The sequence below is a fragment of the Canis aureus genome, chromosome 13 (assembly GCF_053574225.1).
Source record: "Canis aureus isolate CA01 chromosome 13, VMU_Caureus_v.1.0, whole genome shotgun sequence".
NCBI classification, from domain to species: domain Eukaryota; kingdom Metazoa; phylum Chordata; class Mammalia; order Carnivora; family Canidae; genus Canis; species Canis aureus.
The window spans coordinates 9,165,882-9,185,756 of NC_135623.1; the positions used below are offsets into that span (position 1 = coordinate 9,165,882).

Here is a 19,875-nt window from a genome sequence, read left to right on the forward strand (position 1 = left end):
ATATATTCAATCAGTCTAGTTCTGAGGCACTAGAGGTTAGGGTTTCAACATATGAATTTGGCAAGGGCTTGGGGGGACACAATCCAGCCCATAACAAGGTGTCTAAGAGATGGCAAAAGAATATATATAGAAAGTCGGGATCCAGGGGGTAATCCAACTTGTAAAATGCTTTTGCCATGAGGAAATGTGTTACTGACATACATATATGGAGTAGGGGGTGCTTGCTGCTGGGTGGGGAGGGAAGGGAGGACGTGACCAGTGAAAGTCAGTGAAGTGATATGGGGTTGGTACAAGTGGGTTGGAAGAATTTTTCAGACTGGGTACCAGAGTGCATCCTCTGGAAAGAAGTACATCCAAAAATTGAGTGCACGTGTGTGGTAAAAATTAAATAAATAAATAAATAATAAAAAATAAAAAACCCACAAAACAACCCCCACACACATAAAATTTACTATCTTAACCACTTTTAAGTGTCCAGTTCCATAGCATTAACTGTATTCACATTGTGAAACAGACCTCCAGAACTTTTTCAGATTTCTGAAAATCTAAAACTCTATACCCATGAAACAAGAACTCCCTGTTACTCCCCTCCCCCTAGTCCCTGGGAACCACCATTTTACTTTGTTTCTATGAGTGTGACTACTTTTGATACTTTATATAAATGGAATCACATAATGTTGTCTTTTAAAAATATTTTTAAATTTATTTTAGAAAAAGAGAGCCACTGGCAAGTAGAGGGAAGAGCAGAGGGGGAGGGATAGAGAGAAAGACTCTCTTTTAAAGATTTTTTTTGATTTGGCAGAGAGAGAGAGAGAGAGAGAGAGAGAGAGAATGAGAGAGCACGCAAACAAGCAGAGGGAGAAGGAGAAGCAGGCTCCTTGCTGAGCATAGAGCCTGACTCGGGGCTCTATCCCAGGACCCCAAGATCATGACCTGAACCAAAACCAAGAGTTAGACATTTAACCAAATGAGCCACCCCGGTGCCCCACAGTGTTGTCTTTTTACATCAAAGTTTTCACGTTGGTATATCTGGGTTCTGTCCTGTTTGTTTTCTTTATATATCTCTGTGTTTTCATAAATGAGTATTTATCACAAGCTGAAAGAGCATAAAATGCATTATTAATAATTTCTGGTTTTGAGTGGCTACGGGTACCTAGCATAATAAACCTGTTGGGGCATCCCTGGTGGTGCAGCGGTTTAGCGCCGTCGACAGACTGGGGTGTGATCCTGGGGACCCAGGATGGAGTCCCACATCAGGCTTCCTGTATGGAGCCTGCTTCTCCCTCTGCCTGTGTCTCTGCCTCTCTCTCTCTCTCTGTCTCTATGAATAAATAAAATCTTTAAAAAAAAATAATAAACCTGTTGTGTGGTGTCTATTAAAAATGCCTCTTGACAGATGAAAAAAAAAAGAGTTTGACCAAGATCACAAAGCTAGAAGAGTTAGAGTTGGAATTTGAATACATATTTTTATGATTTCTGAATGCAAACTCTTGACCACTCTGCCATGAAGGTTTAGGATCTGAGCACTACCTAATATTCAGTGAAGAACAATTCTAGTTCCAAAGGCAGCTAACCCATGATCCTAACTGTATAAAAGCACACACAAGGAAGACTCGAAATAACCCAAATAATACTGTGTTATCCCTGAAATGGACGACAGTGAAGCATGATTTTAGCTCTGTTATATTACATACCAAATTGTCCAGATTGGCATCCCCTGCCCACCTCCAAACACCACCTGCCAGTAAGAATTACATTTTCCTTTTTTTAAAAGTAATCTCTACTTTAATAAATTTTTTAAAATTTTTATTTATTTTTTTTAAATTTTTATTTATTTATGATAGTCACACACACATTGAGAGAGAGAGAGAGGCAGAGACACAGGCAGAGGGAGAAGCAGGCTCCATGCACCGGGAGCCCGACGTGGGATTCAATCCCAGGTCTCCAGGATCACGCCCTGGGCCAAAGACAGGCCCTAAACCACTGCGTCACCCAGGGATCCCTACATTTTCAATATTCTGAGAAAACTAGTGAAACCAGTAACCAAAGTGTTGATGGTACTAATTGCACCTGCAAGCTAATAAGCACATCCACAACTTTTTACCCTTTTTGTTTGCCTTTAAATTCCCCCAACTCTCCTTGGGAGAGGTGGATTTGAGATTTGCCCTCCGATCTCCTTTCCTTGCTGCATGCTCAATGTCTGATTGTCTTTGCTGTCCATTAGATGGGTGAACTTGGGCTTGGTTACATTTTGGGGAGGAGCTCTTTGTCCATGGCTCATCAGCCCTCAGCCTGTAACAGGAGCCCGGTGATGGGTCCTAACAGCTGTCTAGGCTCTTTGTCCTGGGGACCATCCCCGGGGCCCCAACCTGATTGGGCGCCTCCAGCTTAATTTAACTCCTGTGGCAAGGAAACAGTTTTGGGTTTGGTTTGGATGGAAGTCTCTAGCTGAGGATTTCATATGGAGGGCATGTGAGCTTCTTTCTTTCTCCTGTTTGGTTTAGATCTTATTTTTTCCTCCCTTTCCAATGCCTCCAAATAGGGGGTTGGGGTTCTTTTGACCTCCTTTTCTAAAAAGCTGATGAGGAAGCTGTTTGGTTGAGTCAGTGAAGCCCTGACTTTTGGGGAGAAACTGAGGCTTACAGAGGTTGGGTTTCATTTGGTTTGCTTGTTACTGCATCTCTTGGTATCTTTGGATAAAAGTGGCTATGTTCCTATGGGAAAATGGGAAACAACAATTTGATCCCCACATGCAACCCTTTGGGCTGTATTCTCCAAAGTTGGGCAATTATTTTTCATAATGCTGCTTGGCCACAATACAGAGAAAAATGACCAGTGAGTGGATCCCTAAATTACAATACCATCTTGCCATTAGATTTGTTTTGTAAAAAGGAGAGATTTGAAAATTGGGCCTTTAAGATTTTGCTTGCATCTTGTGTGTCCATGTATGTTATAAATGTGAGATATTTTCTCTATCTCCAGGTGGTATTGCTAAAATTAACTGATAAAAGATCTCTATTTAGTTGGTTTAAAGCAAGTGCTTGTAGGAATTGGGCATTCTAAAACTCAAAGATAGAAACTAACCCAAATGTTTTATAAGTTCACATGCTCTTGGAAAATGTTTAGTCTTTTTTTAAAAATAATCAGTCTTAAAGCTAATTTAAGGTTGTTGGCTTAATCAAATGGAAATGTCTTTAGAATTATCAGCATTATATACAAAACTTTTATTCTACCTATGTTTACTGAAATTCAAATAAGTTCATGTTATCTCCATTGCAAAATTTGTCAGGAAAGAGGGGAAAAACCTTAGAAGTTTGTCTGATGCCTCATGAAGTTTTATGCATAATCTAAGAATAAACAGATGTGATGCAAGTAAAGTGAGACTGGTTATTTAAAGAGAGACAATATCAACAGAAGCCTTGATTGACTCTCTGAGGAATTCTAAAAGTTGGATTACCCTTCAGACCATCCTAAATATGGGGCAAAATGGCTGGACTTTTATAATGGTCATTAGATGTTAACAACCTGGGCAGAGGGTATGCCCTTTGACAAGACAGCTGTCTTCAGTTAAGAGAACCCCTGATAGCAGGTGAGAGTTGAGGACTATTGGCCACATTCTCTACACAGTCTGTAATTCCTAGTGGGGATTCTGGTCAGCATATCACAGCACCCACCACAAAAACTCAGATCCAAGCAGTGCCTTGCATGTCCTTGTCTCAAGAAATATATATCAACATGGGAGATAAGGAAGAAAAAGGAAGGCCTGTATGATTTTTTTAAAAGTTCATCTTGTTGGGGCACCTGGGTGGCTTAGTTGGTTAAGCGTCTGCCTTCAGCTTAGGTTGTGATCTTGAGGTCCTGATATCAGGCCTCAGGTCAGGCTTCCTGTTCAACAGACAGCTTCTCCCTCTCCCTCCCTCCGACCCTCAGCTCGCGCTCTCTCACTCTCACTCTTTCAAATATTTTTAAAACTTCATCTTACCAAGATGAGTTTTGATATTGGAAGTATAAACCAGTATAAGATTGGAGTTTGGTTTTCCTCTGTTAATATCGCAGTTTTCTTGGGTTATTAAAGTTGTAAACAAAGATTATTCTATATCAGCCTAGAAAAACAAAGTTTTTATATTTTGTCTTTAAAATCAAATCTTCTCAACATTAAGCTCTTATTAATGATGTAATCCTCTGTATTTGCCTTTAGAAACATATTGCCACCTTGGCTAAGCAGATGATTATTTAAAGATTTGAGAGAGAATGCATGTGCATGAGCAGGGGAGAGGGGGCAGAGAATCTCATGCAGACACCCCACTGAGCATGGAGCCTGACACAGGGATCAATCTCATGACCCTAAGGTCATGATCTGAGCCAAAATCAAGAGTCCGACACTCAACTGAACCCCCTAGGTGTCCCAATTATTGTTTTTAAATAAAATGTAAGCTTATTTAGGGATGTACTTTAAAATCTGCTATTTCAGACAAACCTCCCAAAACTCAACTTCTAAATGAAGTCTTTTTGACTATTAGGCTTATGTCAAATCACATGGGAAGCATTGTCAAATAAGTGATGATAAGCCTCCTCAGGTTTTTATGGTAGATTGCTATAAGTATTTCAGAAACTATATAAAATTTCTATGGTTAAAGACATTATAGCAGGACATATCAAAAGTTCCAGTGAAGCAGATTTTTAAAAAATAACCCAATAAGATCACTATTCTTGCTGTGCTTATTTGGGGGCAGTCATTTATGTACTCTACAGCAGGAATGGTGAACTGCAGCTCTCAGGCTAAATGTGACCAAATGTGTTTTTTACATTAAGTTTATTGTTTACTGGAACAGAGCTACACTCAATTTGTTTATTCAGTGGTTTTCAAGTACTTCACAAGTGCAATCTTGATCCCCAGGGCACATCTAGCAACATCTGGACATTTTTGGTAGTTGTTACGATAGGTGCGGGGGAATTATTGGCTCTATTACTGGCAACTTATGGGCAGATATACTGCTAAACCCATTATGGTGCACAGGACAACTGCCCAAAACATCTGGCCCAAAATATCAACAGTGCAAAAGCTGAGATATCCTGGTTTATGGATTTCTCTGGATGGTTTTGCGCTAACACGGTAGGGTTGAGTGGTTCTGACAGAGCTCATATGCCCCCCACACCTAACATATTTACCATCTGGCCCTTTATGAAGTTTGCCAATTCCCTTTAAGAAGCCATAAAATATACTTCAGTATTTCATGTGTAGTAGGTTACCTATCAATTCTAGAAAGCTTCAAGATTATTTCTTCTAGAGGGATCCCTGGGTGGCGCAGCGGTTTGGCGCCTGCCTTTGGCCCAGGGCGCGATCCTGGAGACCCGGGATCGAATCCCACATCGGGCTCCCAGTGCATGGAGCCTGCTTCTCCCTCTGCCTGTGTCTCTGCCTCTCTCTCTCTCTCTGTGACTATCATAAATAAATAAAAATTTTAAAAAAATTATTTCTTCTAGAAATGAGCCAACCAGTATTTTTATTTATACCCCTTCTAGCCATATAAAGGGCTATAATAAAAAAGTTATATTTTATTCTGATTATTTAAGGGATTATTAAAACAGTGATTCTCAAAGCCAGTCCAAATAGCCATGATGAACCTTCCACTGGCCCATAATGAAATGAGAAAAATAAAAACAAATTTGGGAGATTTTCATAAACCTAACTTAATTCAATGTTAAGGGTTATTCCTAATGATTACATCCTCCCTATATTTTAAAATATTAAAATGCCCTTTCTTTTCTGAGACAATGTTGGTAACAGGAAGTTTCTTTATTATGGCAAAACTGATAGTTTTTAACACTGGGTCGAGTCATTAAAAAAAAATAATCCTTGCTTCTTGAAATCCAAGTCAGAAAACCTTTGATTTAGAGGCTTTTGTTCCATTATGAGGATTATTTGATGTTGAATGTATGTCACATATCATTGCTGAAAGTATTTCTTAAATGTGTTTTGCAATGTCTAATAAGTGATGAACTACAGCTGAAGGCTTTTCCACACTCATTACAATCGTAAGGTTTTTCTCCAGTATGAATTCTCTGATGTTTAGCAAAGGATGAGTCATGCCTAAATGCTTTTCCACAATGACTGCATTCATAAGGTTTCACTCCTGTGTGGACTCTCTGATGAATAGAAAGATGAATTCTCTGGCTAAAGGCTTTCCCACATTCCTTACATTTATATGGTCTTTCCCCAGTATGAGTTCTCTGGTGTTGAGTTAGGTACGTGCTATGACTAAAGGTTTTACTGCATACATTACAAATGTAGGGTTTCACACCAGTATGAATAATCTCATGTTGCCTCAGGTGTCTAATCTGGAAAAATGCTTTTCCACAGTCTTTGCATGTGAAAGGTTTCTCTCTAACATGAGTTCTCAGATGCTGGATCAGCCCAATGCTCTGGCTGAATGCTTTCTCACATACACCACATTCATAGGGCTTCTCCCCAGTATGAATTCTAACATGTTGAGTAAGAGATGATGGATGTCTGAAGGTTTTCCCACATTCCTTACATTCATAGGGTTTCTCACCAGTATGGATTCTCTGATGTGGAATAAGGGATGAACTTTGGCTAAAGGCTTTTCCACATTCTTTACATCGGAAAGGTTTCTCTCCAGTATGAATTCTCATGTGTTCTGTAAGGTGAATGAGCTGTTTGAAGATTTTTTCACAAATATTACATTCAAAGGTTTTCATTCTTGTATAATTCCTTGAATGATTAATCAAATCTAAATTGTATCTATTTCTCTTTCTAGGTATCTTATATTTACGGTCTTTTTTTCTCAGAGGACCTTCTGGTCTTGGAATAACTTTTGAGCTATTAATACTTTTCTCAAATCTGTTAGATTCTTGGCCTCTCTCCTGAGTGAGTGTTTTCTTGTGGGTCAAGGGAATTTGCCCCTCACCCATTCTTTGGTTTTCCTGGTGGCTTTCTAACTTATCACATTTGGAGACTCTTCCCAATGTGGAATATAAGGTGTTTCCTCTTGTGGACTGTTCCATCATGAGGCCATGGTGTAATCCTTCCCATGAAATATCATTCTTTAAGGAGGACTTGCTGGTTTCTGTTTTATTCTCCAAGTCTGAAAGAAATCCCAAAATACAAATGACCCATATTCAGTGCACTTTAAGAAATAAATGGCCATAGTGAGAATAGGAGGGGGAAAAATTAACATGTACTAAGCATAGAAACCTTGGGCTATCTTCAAATGTAGTTCTGCCCCCTAGAGAGTAATATAAAAATAAATGAAGGAAAAAAAAAATAAATGAAGAAATTGTCAAAGGAAAGCAGCTGTTAGAATATGTGGGCTGACTTTCAGGAATTGGGAGGAGTTCATCCATGTGAATTCCAGAAGGAAGTCAACTAAGAAAAGAACATCACTGTAAGGGCAGATAGCAAGAGATGAGATTAAGGAACACAGGATTCTTGTACCATATTGTCTCAAGTCCAGATTTCTATGACAAAATCTTCCCTATAATAAAAATAGTTTTTTTTTCAAGTATTTATCTCATACTTTCTACACATTAAAAGAAAACATCAAATAACATAGGAGGGACAGCCTCTCTCCATTTCATCTCCATTCCCTTAGTTTCCTAGGATTTTGGAATATATCCATTTAGATATTCCCAAAAGTATGTACATGTGAATGTATTTATGTATGTATGGTTACAAATATACATTTGCACAAAAAAGGTTAAATATATATATATATATATATATATATATATATATATATATATATATATATATATATATAATTTATCTATCTGTTTTGTTTTTTAACCCAACCATATCTTACAGGCCCCCTTTCCATGTCTGTATATTTATATTTATCTCATTATTTTTAACAAGTACATGCATTCCATTGATGGGCATATAATAATTTGACTTCTCTACTGACAAATATTTAAGTTGTCTCCAGTTTTTCATGTTATCATTATAGAAACATTTGTTTACATTCCTGTCAATACTTCATAGAACTTACTAAAGAGGAATTATTCGGTTCTGGGTATGTGTGCTCTCAGGAGACATGTGTCCTCTCAATATGGGTGCCCTTCCCTTCAAGTTCACTGGATTTTTATCAATCTTCATAATTTTTGCCTATACCTATAGGAGGTGAAACATGGTCTTCTTAATTTGTGACATATTATTAACTATACTATGAAATCTTAATCTTAAGGATAGAGACTATATAGTCTATCCATAGTATATATGGGACAATATCTTGAGATGAGGGAGTTTCTCTAGTTTTTATTCTTTTTCCATTCCCATCCATCCATTTTGGACTCTGCCATCCTAAACCACCAATATTTCCTGTTCACAACAACAAACTCATTCCCCGGAATTTCTAACCTCACCTTAGGATCAGCACATACAAAATGCTCGGGAATAGCTTGGTAAGTCTTAGGGTGGACTTAAAAAGCAAGAGAGAGGTGGGCAGCTCAGTTGGTTAAGCACTTTGGTTTTGGCTCAGGACATGATCTCAGGCTTGTGAAGATAAATCCCATGCTGAGCATGGAATCTGCTTGAGATTCTCTCTCTCCCTCTTCCCCGTCTCTCCCACTTTCACTCTTACTCTCTCTTAAATAAATAAGTAAAATCCTTAAAAAAAACAAGTAGTAATGTTTTCACTACTTATTATAGGGAATAAGGAGTCACTTAACTTTTCAGCATTAAGAACAAGATAAATGTCATATTTCAAGAGGTCAAATCTGACATTCAAAATGGTTCAGAAAAACAATAAAACATTAACAAATACAACGAAAAATCATAGTAATAGGCATGAGACGCTGGGACTTGGCTTGGCACTGCATCACCAAAGATGAAGAGGAGAAGTGTTTCTAGCAGGTAATATCAGAGAAGCATGAAAAATTAGGGAAGCACTGAGAGTAGAAAAACATGATACAGTCTTGCTGATACCATAATATGTGGTCTTTGAGACTGAAAGAATAGAGGAATCAGGATAAGAAATTTGCTTGGGAGAGAAGATGGTCTGTTTTCGGATGTATTGGGTTTGAAGTGACAACAGCACCCAGACAGAAATGTCCTAAATGCCAGGGATATATAGGAATAGAGTTCATATGGATGTATAAAACAAAGATGAAAATATAGAGAATATCGGTGTCAAGGAACAGCCAAAACCATCACAATGCATTTGTGCAGATATAGAATAGCAGCCCCTCAAGGATTGTGGCAGACACTACTGGATATTCACCAAAATCAGTTCTTCCCATTTTTAGACACACAACTACACTATATTTCCCAATCTATCTTTCTTTCTTTTTTTTTTTTTTTTTTTTTTTTTGATTTGAGCAAAGTGACAAAGGTTTCTCCCATAAGTGACTCAGAGTGAAAGTCATGTGAACCACTCACTCCAGGCTGGCCCACAAAAACCTCCCAGATGAGCTCCTGTGTGCTCTTATTCTGTGCTGGCTACACTTAGATGAGGAAGAGGCCCTAGGGAATGGTGCAGCCACCATGTGGAAGAAATATCAATCCCCAATTCACTGGGTGGAAAAGAACTATCTATTGGACTGACCAGTTCCTCCAGACCTATGAGCAAGAAATTCCTCTTCTGCTTGAGCCACACTTTAGAGTCTATCTGCTATAGTAGTTTAGCCTATCCTAATAGAGGTGGAAATGACATAACTGCGTTAAAAAGGATATTGATGAGAAGCACTCTGAAAAAGCAGGAAGAGAAAGAGAGAGGAGATAAAAATTATAAACTGGCTGGTGGAGGAAAGGATAGATACCAAGAAGGTGGCCAGGTCTATGAACCCAATGCTGTCGAGTAGAGTACTGCTGTTAAAAACACAAACTGTGGAATAAGAAGGATTAGAATTCAAATACCAACTCCACTGACCAGTAGCTAAGTGATGCTGGACAAATTTCTTAACCTGCGAGCCGCCTTTTTCTCCTCTGTAAGATGAGGCTAACATATGCACAGGACTCATGGAGGCCAGCTTGATGAAGAGCTGTCATTATTGCTGTTCTTAGATGAAGGAGACTGTTAAAATCTATTTGATTTGGTAAGAAGGAATTCTGTGAGGATTTCTCACAGAGTCCTAAGTTACCTGAAATAAAAAGTTAAATTACACAAATTAAAAAGAGAATCAGAATTGAAGCTAGGATTACAAAGTAAGATTCAAAAAGAAATTTTAATGGAACTGTGAAAGAGTGAAATCCATGATAAAATAACATGAGAATCTGGTGAAAGGTGCTGTACTTAATGAGGAGTGACCCATGAATACCTGGATGGACAGGAGAAAGCAACCATGATGAGGGCAAGATTCAGAATGGGGGAGAAAGCAAGAAAATCTTGAAAGTTGGGACAGGAGAATTAGTCAAGAAAACTAACTCTGATGAGAAAGGCATCTCTTTCTCCCTATTCCAGGGAAACTAATGAGAAGAGGCAAGTGCAGAGTAGTAATCAGGTTTCCTGTGGGTCCCATCCGGGTGGCATGGTCTTCCCCAAAGCCTGGAGAAGGCTTCAAGTGGAGCTCTCTAGCAAACATGACAGAGGCCCCACCTGCTTTGCTCTTACCTGAACTAGGACTTCCTGAAATCACTCTCTTGATCAGCCATGGCTCTTCTCCTTTCTCCAACTGGGAAATCACACCAGGTTTGGAGAGCTGATATCCTGCTCACGAAGAAGAAAATATTGCATGTGCTGAGGTCAAAGAACCAACCCAAGAATTAAAAGATAGTTCTTTGGTATTCAGGCCTGCTGAGGGCTAGGGCAGAAAGATCAAGGCAGAAAAGACCACAGCAATCCTGACTTGCTGTTTAGAAGGAACTAGAAACCTGTATCACAACCCAAAGCCTGGGCACAGTAATTTGGTTAGAAATAAAGATTTTCTTACAACAGGTAGGTTCTAGTTATAAGGGGAACTTATCCTTACCCACTGAGACCAGATTCCCATAGTTCTCCAGCATCACCTCCCGGTATAGATTCCGGTGAGCAGGGGCCAGTTGCCCCCATTCCTCCTGGGTGAAGTCCACAAATATGTCCTTGAAGGTCAACAGTTCCTAGAATATCAAATATGTTCCTTTTCAGGTCTAACATTGCCTACATGCTAAGAGATTCTAGCCAAGTTTTCTTGGACACTCTCTTGAAAATTAGTTGGCTGACTCTCTGCAGGAGACTACAACACAGTGCAGAAAACATCTAAGTTGCCTTTTGCAACTTATGATATGGCTGAAGGAGAAATACTCATGAAATATTAAAGTAGGTCTCAGAACAGTCTATGGTAATTTGGATTAAGGACAATAAAGATCAAAACTATTGGAGGGAGGGGAGAGTTCAAGACAGGGACTTTGGTTGGGCTGAGAATGAATTGTTAAAATGAGAACATTTCAGCATGGGTAAAGCAGCATTAGCTAGGTGTTTCTGTTAGTGAGCAAAGTATGTGAGAACAGCGCATTTCTGGAGGGAGCACGGATTCTGCCCAGTAAGGAAGATTTGACCAAAGCAGACACTGTGTTGTGAAGTACAAGAGCCTGTCATGTATGACCTACATACGTTACATAACCACCTTGCAGTTATTTTTAAAAATATTACCAAATGCAAAAAGAACCCAGAACCCAGAAGAGTAAGATAACAATACATTCTTTATGTATGAAGATGATTCTAATGCTTTTTATATATTATAAATAACTCTGGAAGGCATTTCAGGCCTATGAGCTGACAAGAGCATCCACATTTAACCCATTAGAAAACTGAATCTGAGAAATGTTAAAGACAGGTGATTAAACCCTATACTGTGTTATTTTGGAAGCTAAGATCGTTCCACTATAAAACTCTTCTGTTCTCTAAGAATATCTCCTATATCGATTTTCTCTGATTAATCTATTAATTTTTAAAAGATTTTATTTATTTATTTATTCATGAGAGAGAGAGAGAGAGAGACAGGCAGAGGGAGAAGCAGGCTCCGTGCAGGGAGCCTGATGTGGGACTCGATCCCAGGACTCCAGGATCATGCCCTGAGCCAAAGGCAGACACTTAACCACTGAGCCACCCAGGCATCCTGATCTATGCTTTTCTTGAGTTTCCCTGATTCTGGGTTTTGGTAGCACAGAGCTTTGTCCATTGCCAGTGCCAATAGTTTTATGATTAGTTCATTTATGATACACAGACACTTCCTACTGCTCTTGGAAATTTTCCCTCCTTCTCTGGTCAGCCTATTTAGCTTGTGCCCTTCATGATCTGCCAATAGTTTATTTCCCTTTTCATCTACAATTCTGCTCCAAAACATAACCAGATATCCTCTCTTAAAGGTCATTAAAGAAGCATATACATCTCCAAGAATATCAGAACTGCATTCTGTTGATCTTTACATGCCGCTTAAAATGTTTTACAATGTTTTTTTTTTTTTTTTTTTTTGTTTTACAATGTTTTATCTTTCCCCCCAGAAGACATCTGTGAGGTTTTAGGGCAAGGACTACATTACATACTTTTACACACATACACATTTCAGGGCAAGGACTACATTACTTTTACACACACATACACGCACCCACATGATTTTTTTTCAAATTTTTATTTAAATTCTAGTTAGTTAACAAATAGTGTAATATTGGTTTCAGGAGAATTTAGTGATTCATCATTTACATATAACACCCAGGGCTCTTTATAACAAGTGCACCCCTTAATGCCCATCCTCCATTTAGCCTATCCCCCATGATTTTTAATTGTGTTGGATAAATGGCCAGAGGTTTGCTTGAAACAAGAAGGTTCCTGAGGAACCTTCTATTATGGTGAACTTCTATTATGAGGAACCTCTTACTATTGGTGGGAAACTTACCTGTGAAATCAACCAATGTGGCCTGGTTTGGAACAGGCTAAGGAAATCCAATCCAGCAAATTGAGTCAAAGAATATCAAAGTCCAAGGCTTTTAAAATCTGAGAAACAATTTCATTAAAGTGACAGGAAACTGCAACCCACCTGAGATTCCACTGTCGAGGGTGCAGAGGTCACTTCATCCTTGAAACTTTCTCCCTGGGTCTCATCAGCATCCTGAGAGAGCAAAACTGAGAAAGGAAAAGAGCCATAAGGTTTGCCTCCCTTGCCCCCCCACACCACCACCGAAAACAGAAAACCGGCTTGCAGACCTGCTGAACTTCAGGCTCCTCTCTCAAAACATTCACAAATAGGGACATTTAGAGCAACTCAGAGCAGACTGGAGCTTCGTTTTTTTTAACATTTCATTTTTTTATTCATTCATGAGAGACAGAGAGAGCGAGAGGCAGAGACAGAGGCAGAGGGAGAAGCAGGCTCCACACAGGAAGCCTGATGCAGGACTTGATCCCGGGCCTCCAGGATCACACCCTGGGCCGAAGGCGGCCCCAAACCGCTGAGCCACCCGGGCTGCCCTGACTGGAGCTTCCTTAATAAAAAGGAGCTACAGTGTACTTCTTTGGATATTAATACTTCCCAATGGTCAACACTGGTCCAAAAGCACAGACATACTGGGCCACTTCTCTGTTCAAAAATCCTCAAAGCTTCCCCACTGATAAGAAAGAAAAATCCAAACACTTTCCCATGGATTTCAAGATCCTCCATAACCAGTCCATCTTTGCTTCTCTAAGTATTATCTCCTTCTAAACACCCTTCTTCATCCACTAGACACACCCAACCCACATAACTAGTCACTGTTCTTGAACATACATCCTACTCGTTGAAAAACAGATGTCCTTCTGGACCAGTTTAGGTGAAGTTTTCTCAAACACTCTTAATGCGAAGAAAGCTTTCTCTTCCCTGTACTCTTCCAAGGCTTGTTTTTATCTCTACTCTGCTATCTTTCTCAGACTGCCTCCTATTATATTTATTTATATAATTATCTCCCTCAATTGAATATTAGTATGAATATATGGGTAGAAACTATCCAGTTCATTTTTTTTAATCTACTAAAGTGTTAGGCATAATACTCTGCCAGGTTGCTAGAATTCCAAAATATTGGCTGAACGTGAGGTATTAAAAATATAAACTAGGGGGATCCCTGGGTGGCGCAGCAGTTTGGCGCCTGCCTTTGGCCCAGGGCGCGATCCTGGAGACCCGGGATCGAATCCCACGTCGGGCTCCCAGTGCATGGAGCCTGCTTCTCCCTCTGCCTGTGTCTCTGCCTCTCTCTCTCTCTCTGTGACTATCATAAATAAATAAAAATTAAAAAATATATATATAAACTAGGAATTAAGGCACACGAATTGCTGTCCTGGTATTTTTCCCTCACTTCTTATCATGAATTTTGAACACCCATGCATCCACCACCTGCATTCAATGACTGTTAATATTTGCCATATTTTCTTCATCTATTTTTCTGAACCATTTCTTTTTTTTAAGATTTATTTATTTATTCATGAGAGACACACAGAGAGAGGCAGAGACACAGGCAGAGGAAGAAGCAGGCTCCATGCCAGGAGTGATCCCAGGACTCCAGGATCGTGCCCCGGGCCAAAGGCAGGCGCCAAACCGCTGAGCCACCCAGGGATCCCCTTTCTGAACCATTTCAAAGTTGCGGACATTATGATATTTCATCCCTAAATATTTCATTTTCTTTTCTTTTCTAGATTTTATTTATTTGACAGAGAGAGAGCGCACAAGCAGGGAAGCAGCAGGCAAAGGGAGAGGGAGAAGCAGACTCTCCGCTGAGCAGGGAGTCCAATATAGGCTCCATCCCAGGACACTGGGATCATGACCTGGGCCGAAAGCAGATGCTTAACTAACCGAGTCACCCAGGTGCCCCCGCTCCCCAAAATACTTCAAATAAGGATCTTCTCCTGCATAACCACAATACCATTTATCACATCTAAGCAAGTTAATAATTTATATTTAGATTTCCTCAACTCTTCTCAAATTATCTTTTATTCTGGATTTATTCTGACCCAGGAGCCAACCAAGATTCACACATTCAAAATGGCTGTTATCTCCAATCTCTCTAGAATAGTACTTCCCCTTTTCTCATGACATTGACTTTTTAAGAGACCAACAGTCTGATGGTGCTACGTTTACCTTCTCTATCCTTTGTATTTTCTTTAAACCTTAAAAGGTTTAAAGGTTCAGCCTTAAAGCTCAATTTAGGATCATGTTAAACATTTTGGCGGAATTCTTCATAGGTGATACCATGTGCTTTATACTACATTATCCAGAAGGCACAAAATGTGAGCTTATCCCATTAGTGGCACACTTGGTTAAGACAGTGACCCCCAGATACCACCACTGGAGAGGTGTGTTCTTTCCTTGGCATTTAGCAAGTAATTTATGGGGGCAATACTTTGGCACCATGTGAATACCCTGTTCCCCATTATTTCATTTATAGTAAAATATTCTATCATAATATTCTATCATAAATATTCTTCCATTTTTATTGGCAGACTATTTTCTGTAAAAAGCTTTGCCTCAACAACTGAAAATGATCTCAAAAGCAAGGTAAATGTATTATTCCTTGTTCCCACAATAATTTATTTTCAAAGTAAGAAATCAGCATATGAATCAACACCACTGTCAGTAAATGAGTTTTTCCCCTTCCTCTATTTTGTCATCATGAACTTATGGAATTTTATTTATTCCAGTGTTAACAATCAATCTGGATACTTAGCAGTCTTCTAAAGGTCTGTCCAAACTGCCCAACCTGCTGATACATGTCCATCTTGCACTCTTCCTTGCTTTCTAGCACAAGACACTTCAGGCTCACCTAGTCTTTCCCTGCTGCCTTCTACTCCTGACCTAGCCACTAAGTGCCTGCACAGGGCTCTCATTTGATTCACATTTCCTCACCGTAGGGGCACCTGGGTGGCTCAGAGGTTGAGCATCTGCCTTTATTTTTTTAAATTTTATTTATTTATTAATGAAAGAGAGACGGAGGCAGAGACACAGGCAGAAGGAGAAGCAGGCTCCACGCAGGGAGCCCAATGAGGGACTTGATCCTGGGTCTCCAGGATCACACCCCGGGGGCCAAAGGCTGTGCTAAACCACTGAGCCACCCAGGCTACCCGAGCATTTGCCTTTAGCTCAGGTCTGATCCCAGGGTCCTAGAACAGAGTTCCACATCAGGTTCCCCGCAGGGAGCCTGCATCTCCCTCTGTTTATGTCTCTGCCTCCCTGTGTGTGTTTCATGAATAAATAAATAAAATCTTTTAAAAAATTTTCAGGGATCCCTGGGGTGGCGCAGCGGTTTAGCGCCTGCCTTTGGCCCAGGGCACGATCCTGGAGACCTGGGATCGAATCCCATGTCAGGCTCCCGGTGCATGGAGCCTGCTTCTCCCTCTGCCTGTGTCTCTGCCTCTCTCTCTCTCTCTCTGTGTGACTATCATAAATAAATGAAAAAAATAAAATAAAAAAAAATAAAAAATAAAAAAAAATTTTCATCACTGTAAAATAAAGAAAATCAGGCAAGTCTTCCCAGCCTCACACACCCACGGGGGAAAACGAAAAGAAATAACCTATACAGGCATGACACATACTGGTTTTGGCTTGAACTGACCAGTAGTACTATCCTGGAAACCCCCAGGCCAGGTGCCATAATCAAGAACCCCAGAGACCTTTTACCCAAGTGTCACCCCAAGGGATGCTTCTGCTCAGGTGTCTACCTCCCTTCTCACACTAGAGGACGACGCTGCTTTTCCTCCTTCCCACCAACCAGCCTATTCTCACCTTCTCCTTCAAACATCTTAGTCACGTCCTCCCACAGGGGCGCCCCCTCCTTGGCCTTCTTCAGATGGCGCAACTTCACCCACGCGCTGGCCTCCGTGGGCAGGGTGATGAGGAGCTGCTGCAGCATGATGACTTCAGCACTCCTTTCTGGAGCTCTCCGCCTCAGCCCACGAGGCAGAAGGTCCTATTTGGGCATGGCCATCTTCGATAAGGAAACTGCTGGAAACTCAAGCCTCGCGGTGGTGCTGGAGTCCTCCACGCTCAGGCACCCAGCGAACAGAGTGTACCCAATCCGGAGTCGGGACCTTTTAATGTCTAGGCTCGCAAGGCCCATCTCGTCTTGAGTTCCATCGGTCTTCTCAGCAGGCAGCTGGAGGTTCCACCTCAAAAGCCCCCTGGTGATGTTGGACAGAAAACATTAGTCGGCAAAAGGACCTGGAAATCGCTCAGTGGCACAGTGAATTCTAGAACTTACACCGATCAGTGAAAACTTTTTACGAGGTACATGGAGACGGTGGACATGCACGGCCCACACGGGCCAAACCACTGCGCTGGCCAACTCCGCTGCAGGTGCACGATGCTTACACTAGTCTGGAGGTTTGGAATGCCAGCTCCGGGGCCGTCGCGGGGGCCGCAAGTCACCGACCTCCGCCCGCCCGCTCCCGTCCCCCTCGTCCCGCAACGGAGGGAGTAATAACCCTTTCTCCAGGCCCGGACCTCGCAGCCTTTGTCTGAGCCTGACCCGGGCGCTGGGCGCACCGCGCGCCACCCGAGACGCCGGCGGGGAGGAGCCGCGGCTCGCCGTGGTCCCCGCCCCAGACCCCGCTGCCCCGCGCGCCCCCCTCACCCCGCGCGCCCCGCTCGCCCCCCATCACCCCTTCGCCCCGCTCACCCTCCTCGCCCTGCTCACCCCGCGTGCCCCCCTCGCCCCGCCTTGCCCCGCTCGCCCCCTCACCCTCCTCGCCCCGCTCACCCCGCGTGCCCCCCTCGCTCCGCGCGCCCCCCTCGCCCCGCTCGCCGCTCGCCCCTCGCCCCGCTCACCCTGCGCGCCCCCCTCACCCTCCTCGCCCCGCGCGCCCCGCGTGCCCCCCTCGCCCCCGCTCACCCCGCGTGCCCCCCTCGCCCCGCGTGCCCCGCTCACCCAGCGCGCCCCCCCCTCGCCCCGCGCGCCCCCTCGCCCCGCTCACCCAGCGCGCCCCCCCTCGCCCCGCGCGCCCCCCTCGCCCCGCGCGCCCCCCTCGCCCCGCGCGCCCCCCCTCGCCCCGCTCACCCCCTCGTGCGGCCTGACGCCCTCCGCGCAGCGTCGAGACGCCCCCACGTAGCGCGGCCCCGACCTGTGCGCCTGCGCGGCTAGCGGCCTCAGCGCGTGGCTCCCAGCGTCCTCCGGGGCAGCCTGGGGCTCGCGGCGCTTCGCGGGATGCTCGCCCCGGGGCCGCGTCACCCCGGGCTCGCGGGCGGCCGGGGGGAGGAGGGGGGCGCACGGAGCCGGTGCCGCGTCCCCACCCCCACCTGCTGAAGAAGCCGTCTCCCCTCTGCCCGCAAGGGGCAAGGGACTGTTGCCACGGGGAGCCTGGAACCCTCGACCAAAGGAAAACATCTGTATCTTTTTTTTTTGTCCAAACAACATTGCTGTAAACGAATCCATACCACTTTATTTCATAGGTACGTGGAAAAGATTGAAAATGGAACGGAATCCTGTGTTTTACTAAAAGAATGATCGGGTCTTTTTTTTATGCTAGCATTCAATAAATTCTTAGGTTAATTCCTTTCTTGCATTTCTGAAGTGCCAGAAAATACCCAAAAGCAAAATAATTATTACCTAGAATCTCATCAAGCAGAGATAAGCACTGCTAATATCTGGTGCAGACTTACCTACACACACCACACCATTTTTTTTTCATGAGTTTTTATGTATTCTCTGTACAAATGATTATACTGTAATGCACTTTTATTGGTAGGTTTTGTTTCCTTAACAAAATAGGAGTACACCATTCCGAATACACTTCTACATCAATAGCTTACAAAAACAACAATTTAGAATATAGAATGAAACTATGTTTTGGCTAGCTGTTGTGGACTGAGTTTTTGGGTCTCCCCACCCACCTCTGCCATTCAAATGTTGAAGACCTAACCCCCTAGTGTAGCTGTATTCGGAGTGAGGAAGCAATTATGGTTAAGTGAAACCATAAGGGTGGGGCCCTGATCCCATAGGATTAGTGTCCTTATAAGAAGAGACATCAAATGGCGCACTCCCTCTGAAGGTGCAGGCCCCTGGGAAAGATCATGTGAGGATTTAGCAAGAAGGTGGGGGATCCCTGGGTAGCTCAGCGGTTGAGCACCTGCCTTTGGCCCAGGGCGTGATCCTGGGGTGCCGGGATGGAGTTCTGCATCAGGCTCCCTGCATGGAGCCTGCTTCTTCCTCTGCCTGTGTCTCTGCCTCTCTCTGTGTGTCTCTCATGAATAAATAAAATCTTAAAAAAAAATAAGGTGGCATCTAATGCCAGAGAATTCTCATCCTAAACTGACCGTGCCAGACCTCGATCTGTAACCTCTTGCCTCACAAATGCAAGAAAATAAATTTCTGCTTAAGCCACCCAGTCTATGATATTTAGTTGTAACAGCCCAAGGAAATTAATGTAGTTGGCATACAGTGTTTACAGAGCACGATGAGGCTTTGTTCTCAGTGCCTTACATATTTTAATCTATTTGGCCCTCATAATACCCCCTGAGGCAATTCCCAGTTTGCAGATAAGAAAACAGGTTTGGAAAAGTTAAGTAACTTGCCCTGCATTATGTAGTTTACAGGCAGTGAATCCAGGCAGTCTATGCTCCCATTCACTGCCTAATAAAAACACTGCATAAAGTAGAGTAAAATGTTAATGGTAGGTAATGATACATGGATGCACACTGTAAAATTATTTCAACTTTTCTGTATGTTTGAATATTTTCACAAAAAATATTGGGAAATATAGCTAAGAATAAACAAGAATTATATGGGACATTATAAGTAAAACTACAAAAGTTACTGATTTAAATGGAGAGAATAGTGACAAGCACCATATTCATGGATTAAAATAGAGCATCCTAAATATGTCACTTTCCCTCCACTTCAGTGCTCCTCCACAAAAATCTCAACTTTTCTTTTTACTCAATTAAATGATTCTAAAGTTTACTTGGAATGGTAGGTATTCTAGAACGGCC

The 19,875-nt window shown here is 42.3% G+C and overlaps 1 protein-coding gene across 4 annotated transcripts; it reads right to left on the reverse strand.

Annotated features, from left to right (window-relative positions):
- Positions 1–5,778: 5,778 nt before the first annotated feature.
- Positions 5,779–18,060, reverse strand: ZFP69B (ZFP69 zinc finger protein B). Of its 4 annotated transcripts, none has more exons than XM_077844538.1 (6): positions 17,945–18,060; positions 16,675–17,069; positions 12,970–13,055; positions 10,927–11,053; positions 10,569–10,664; positions 5,779–7,106 (listed from the first exon to the last, which is right to left on the reverse strand). In XM_077844538.1, the coding sequence occupies exons 2-6, from the start codon at positions 16,799–16,801 to the stop codon at positions 5,941–5,943; spliced, it is 1,602 nt and encodes a 533-aa protein (XP_077700664.1). In that variant the 5' UTR covers positions 16,802–17,069; positions 17,945–18,060; the 3' UTR covers positions 5,779–5,940. The 4 variants fall into 4 exon arrangements, with proteins under 4 accessions (XP_077700664.1, XP_077700666.1, XP_077700665.1 ...); XM_077844540.1 differs by having other exon boundaries at positions 18,009–18,030; XM_077844539.1 differs by lacking the exon at positions 17,945–18,060 and adding an exon at positions 17,150–17,302.
- Positions 18,061–19,875: the final 1,815 nt, after the last annotated feature.

What these genes read in the sequence shown, in the direction of transcription:
- ZFP69B (XM_077844538.1), bottom strand. Translation starts at nt 16,801, where the DNA reads ATGCTGCAGCAGCTCCTCATCACCCTGCCCACGGAGGCCAGCGCGTGG. An exon ending in CCTCGACAGTGGAATCTCAG is followed by an intron (nt 11,054 to 12,969) that starts GTGGGTTGCAGT and finishes TTGATATTCTAG; the next exon opens with GAACTGTTGACCTTCAAGGA. An exon ending in TGGGAATCTGGTCTCAGTGG is followed by an intron (nt 10,665 to 10,926) that starts GTAAGGATAAGT and finishes CTTCGTGAGCAG; the next exon opens with GATATCAGCTCTCCAAACCT.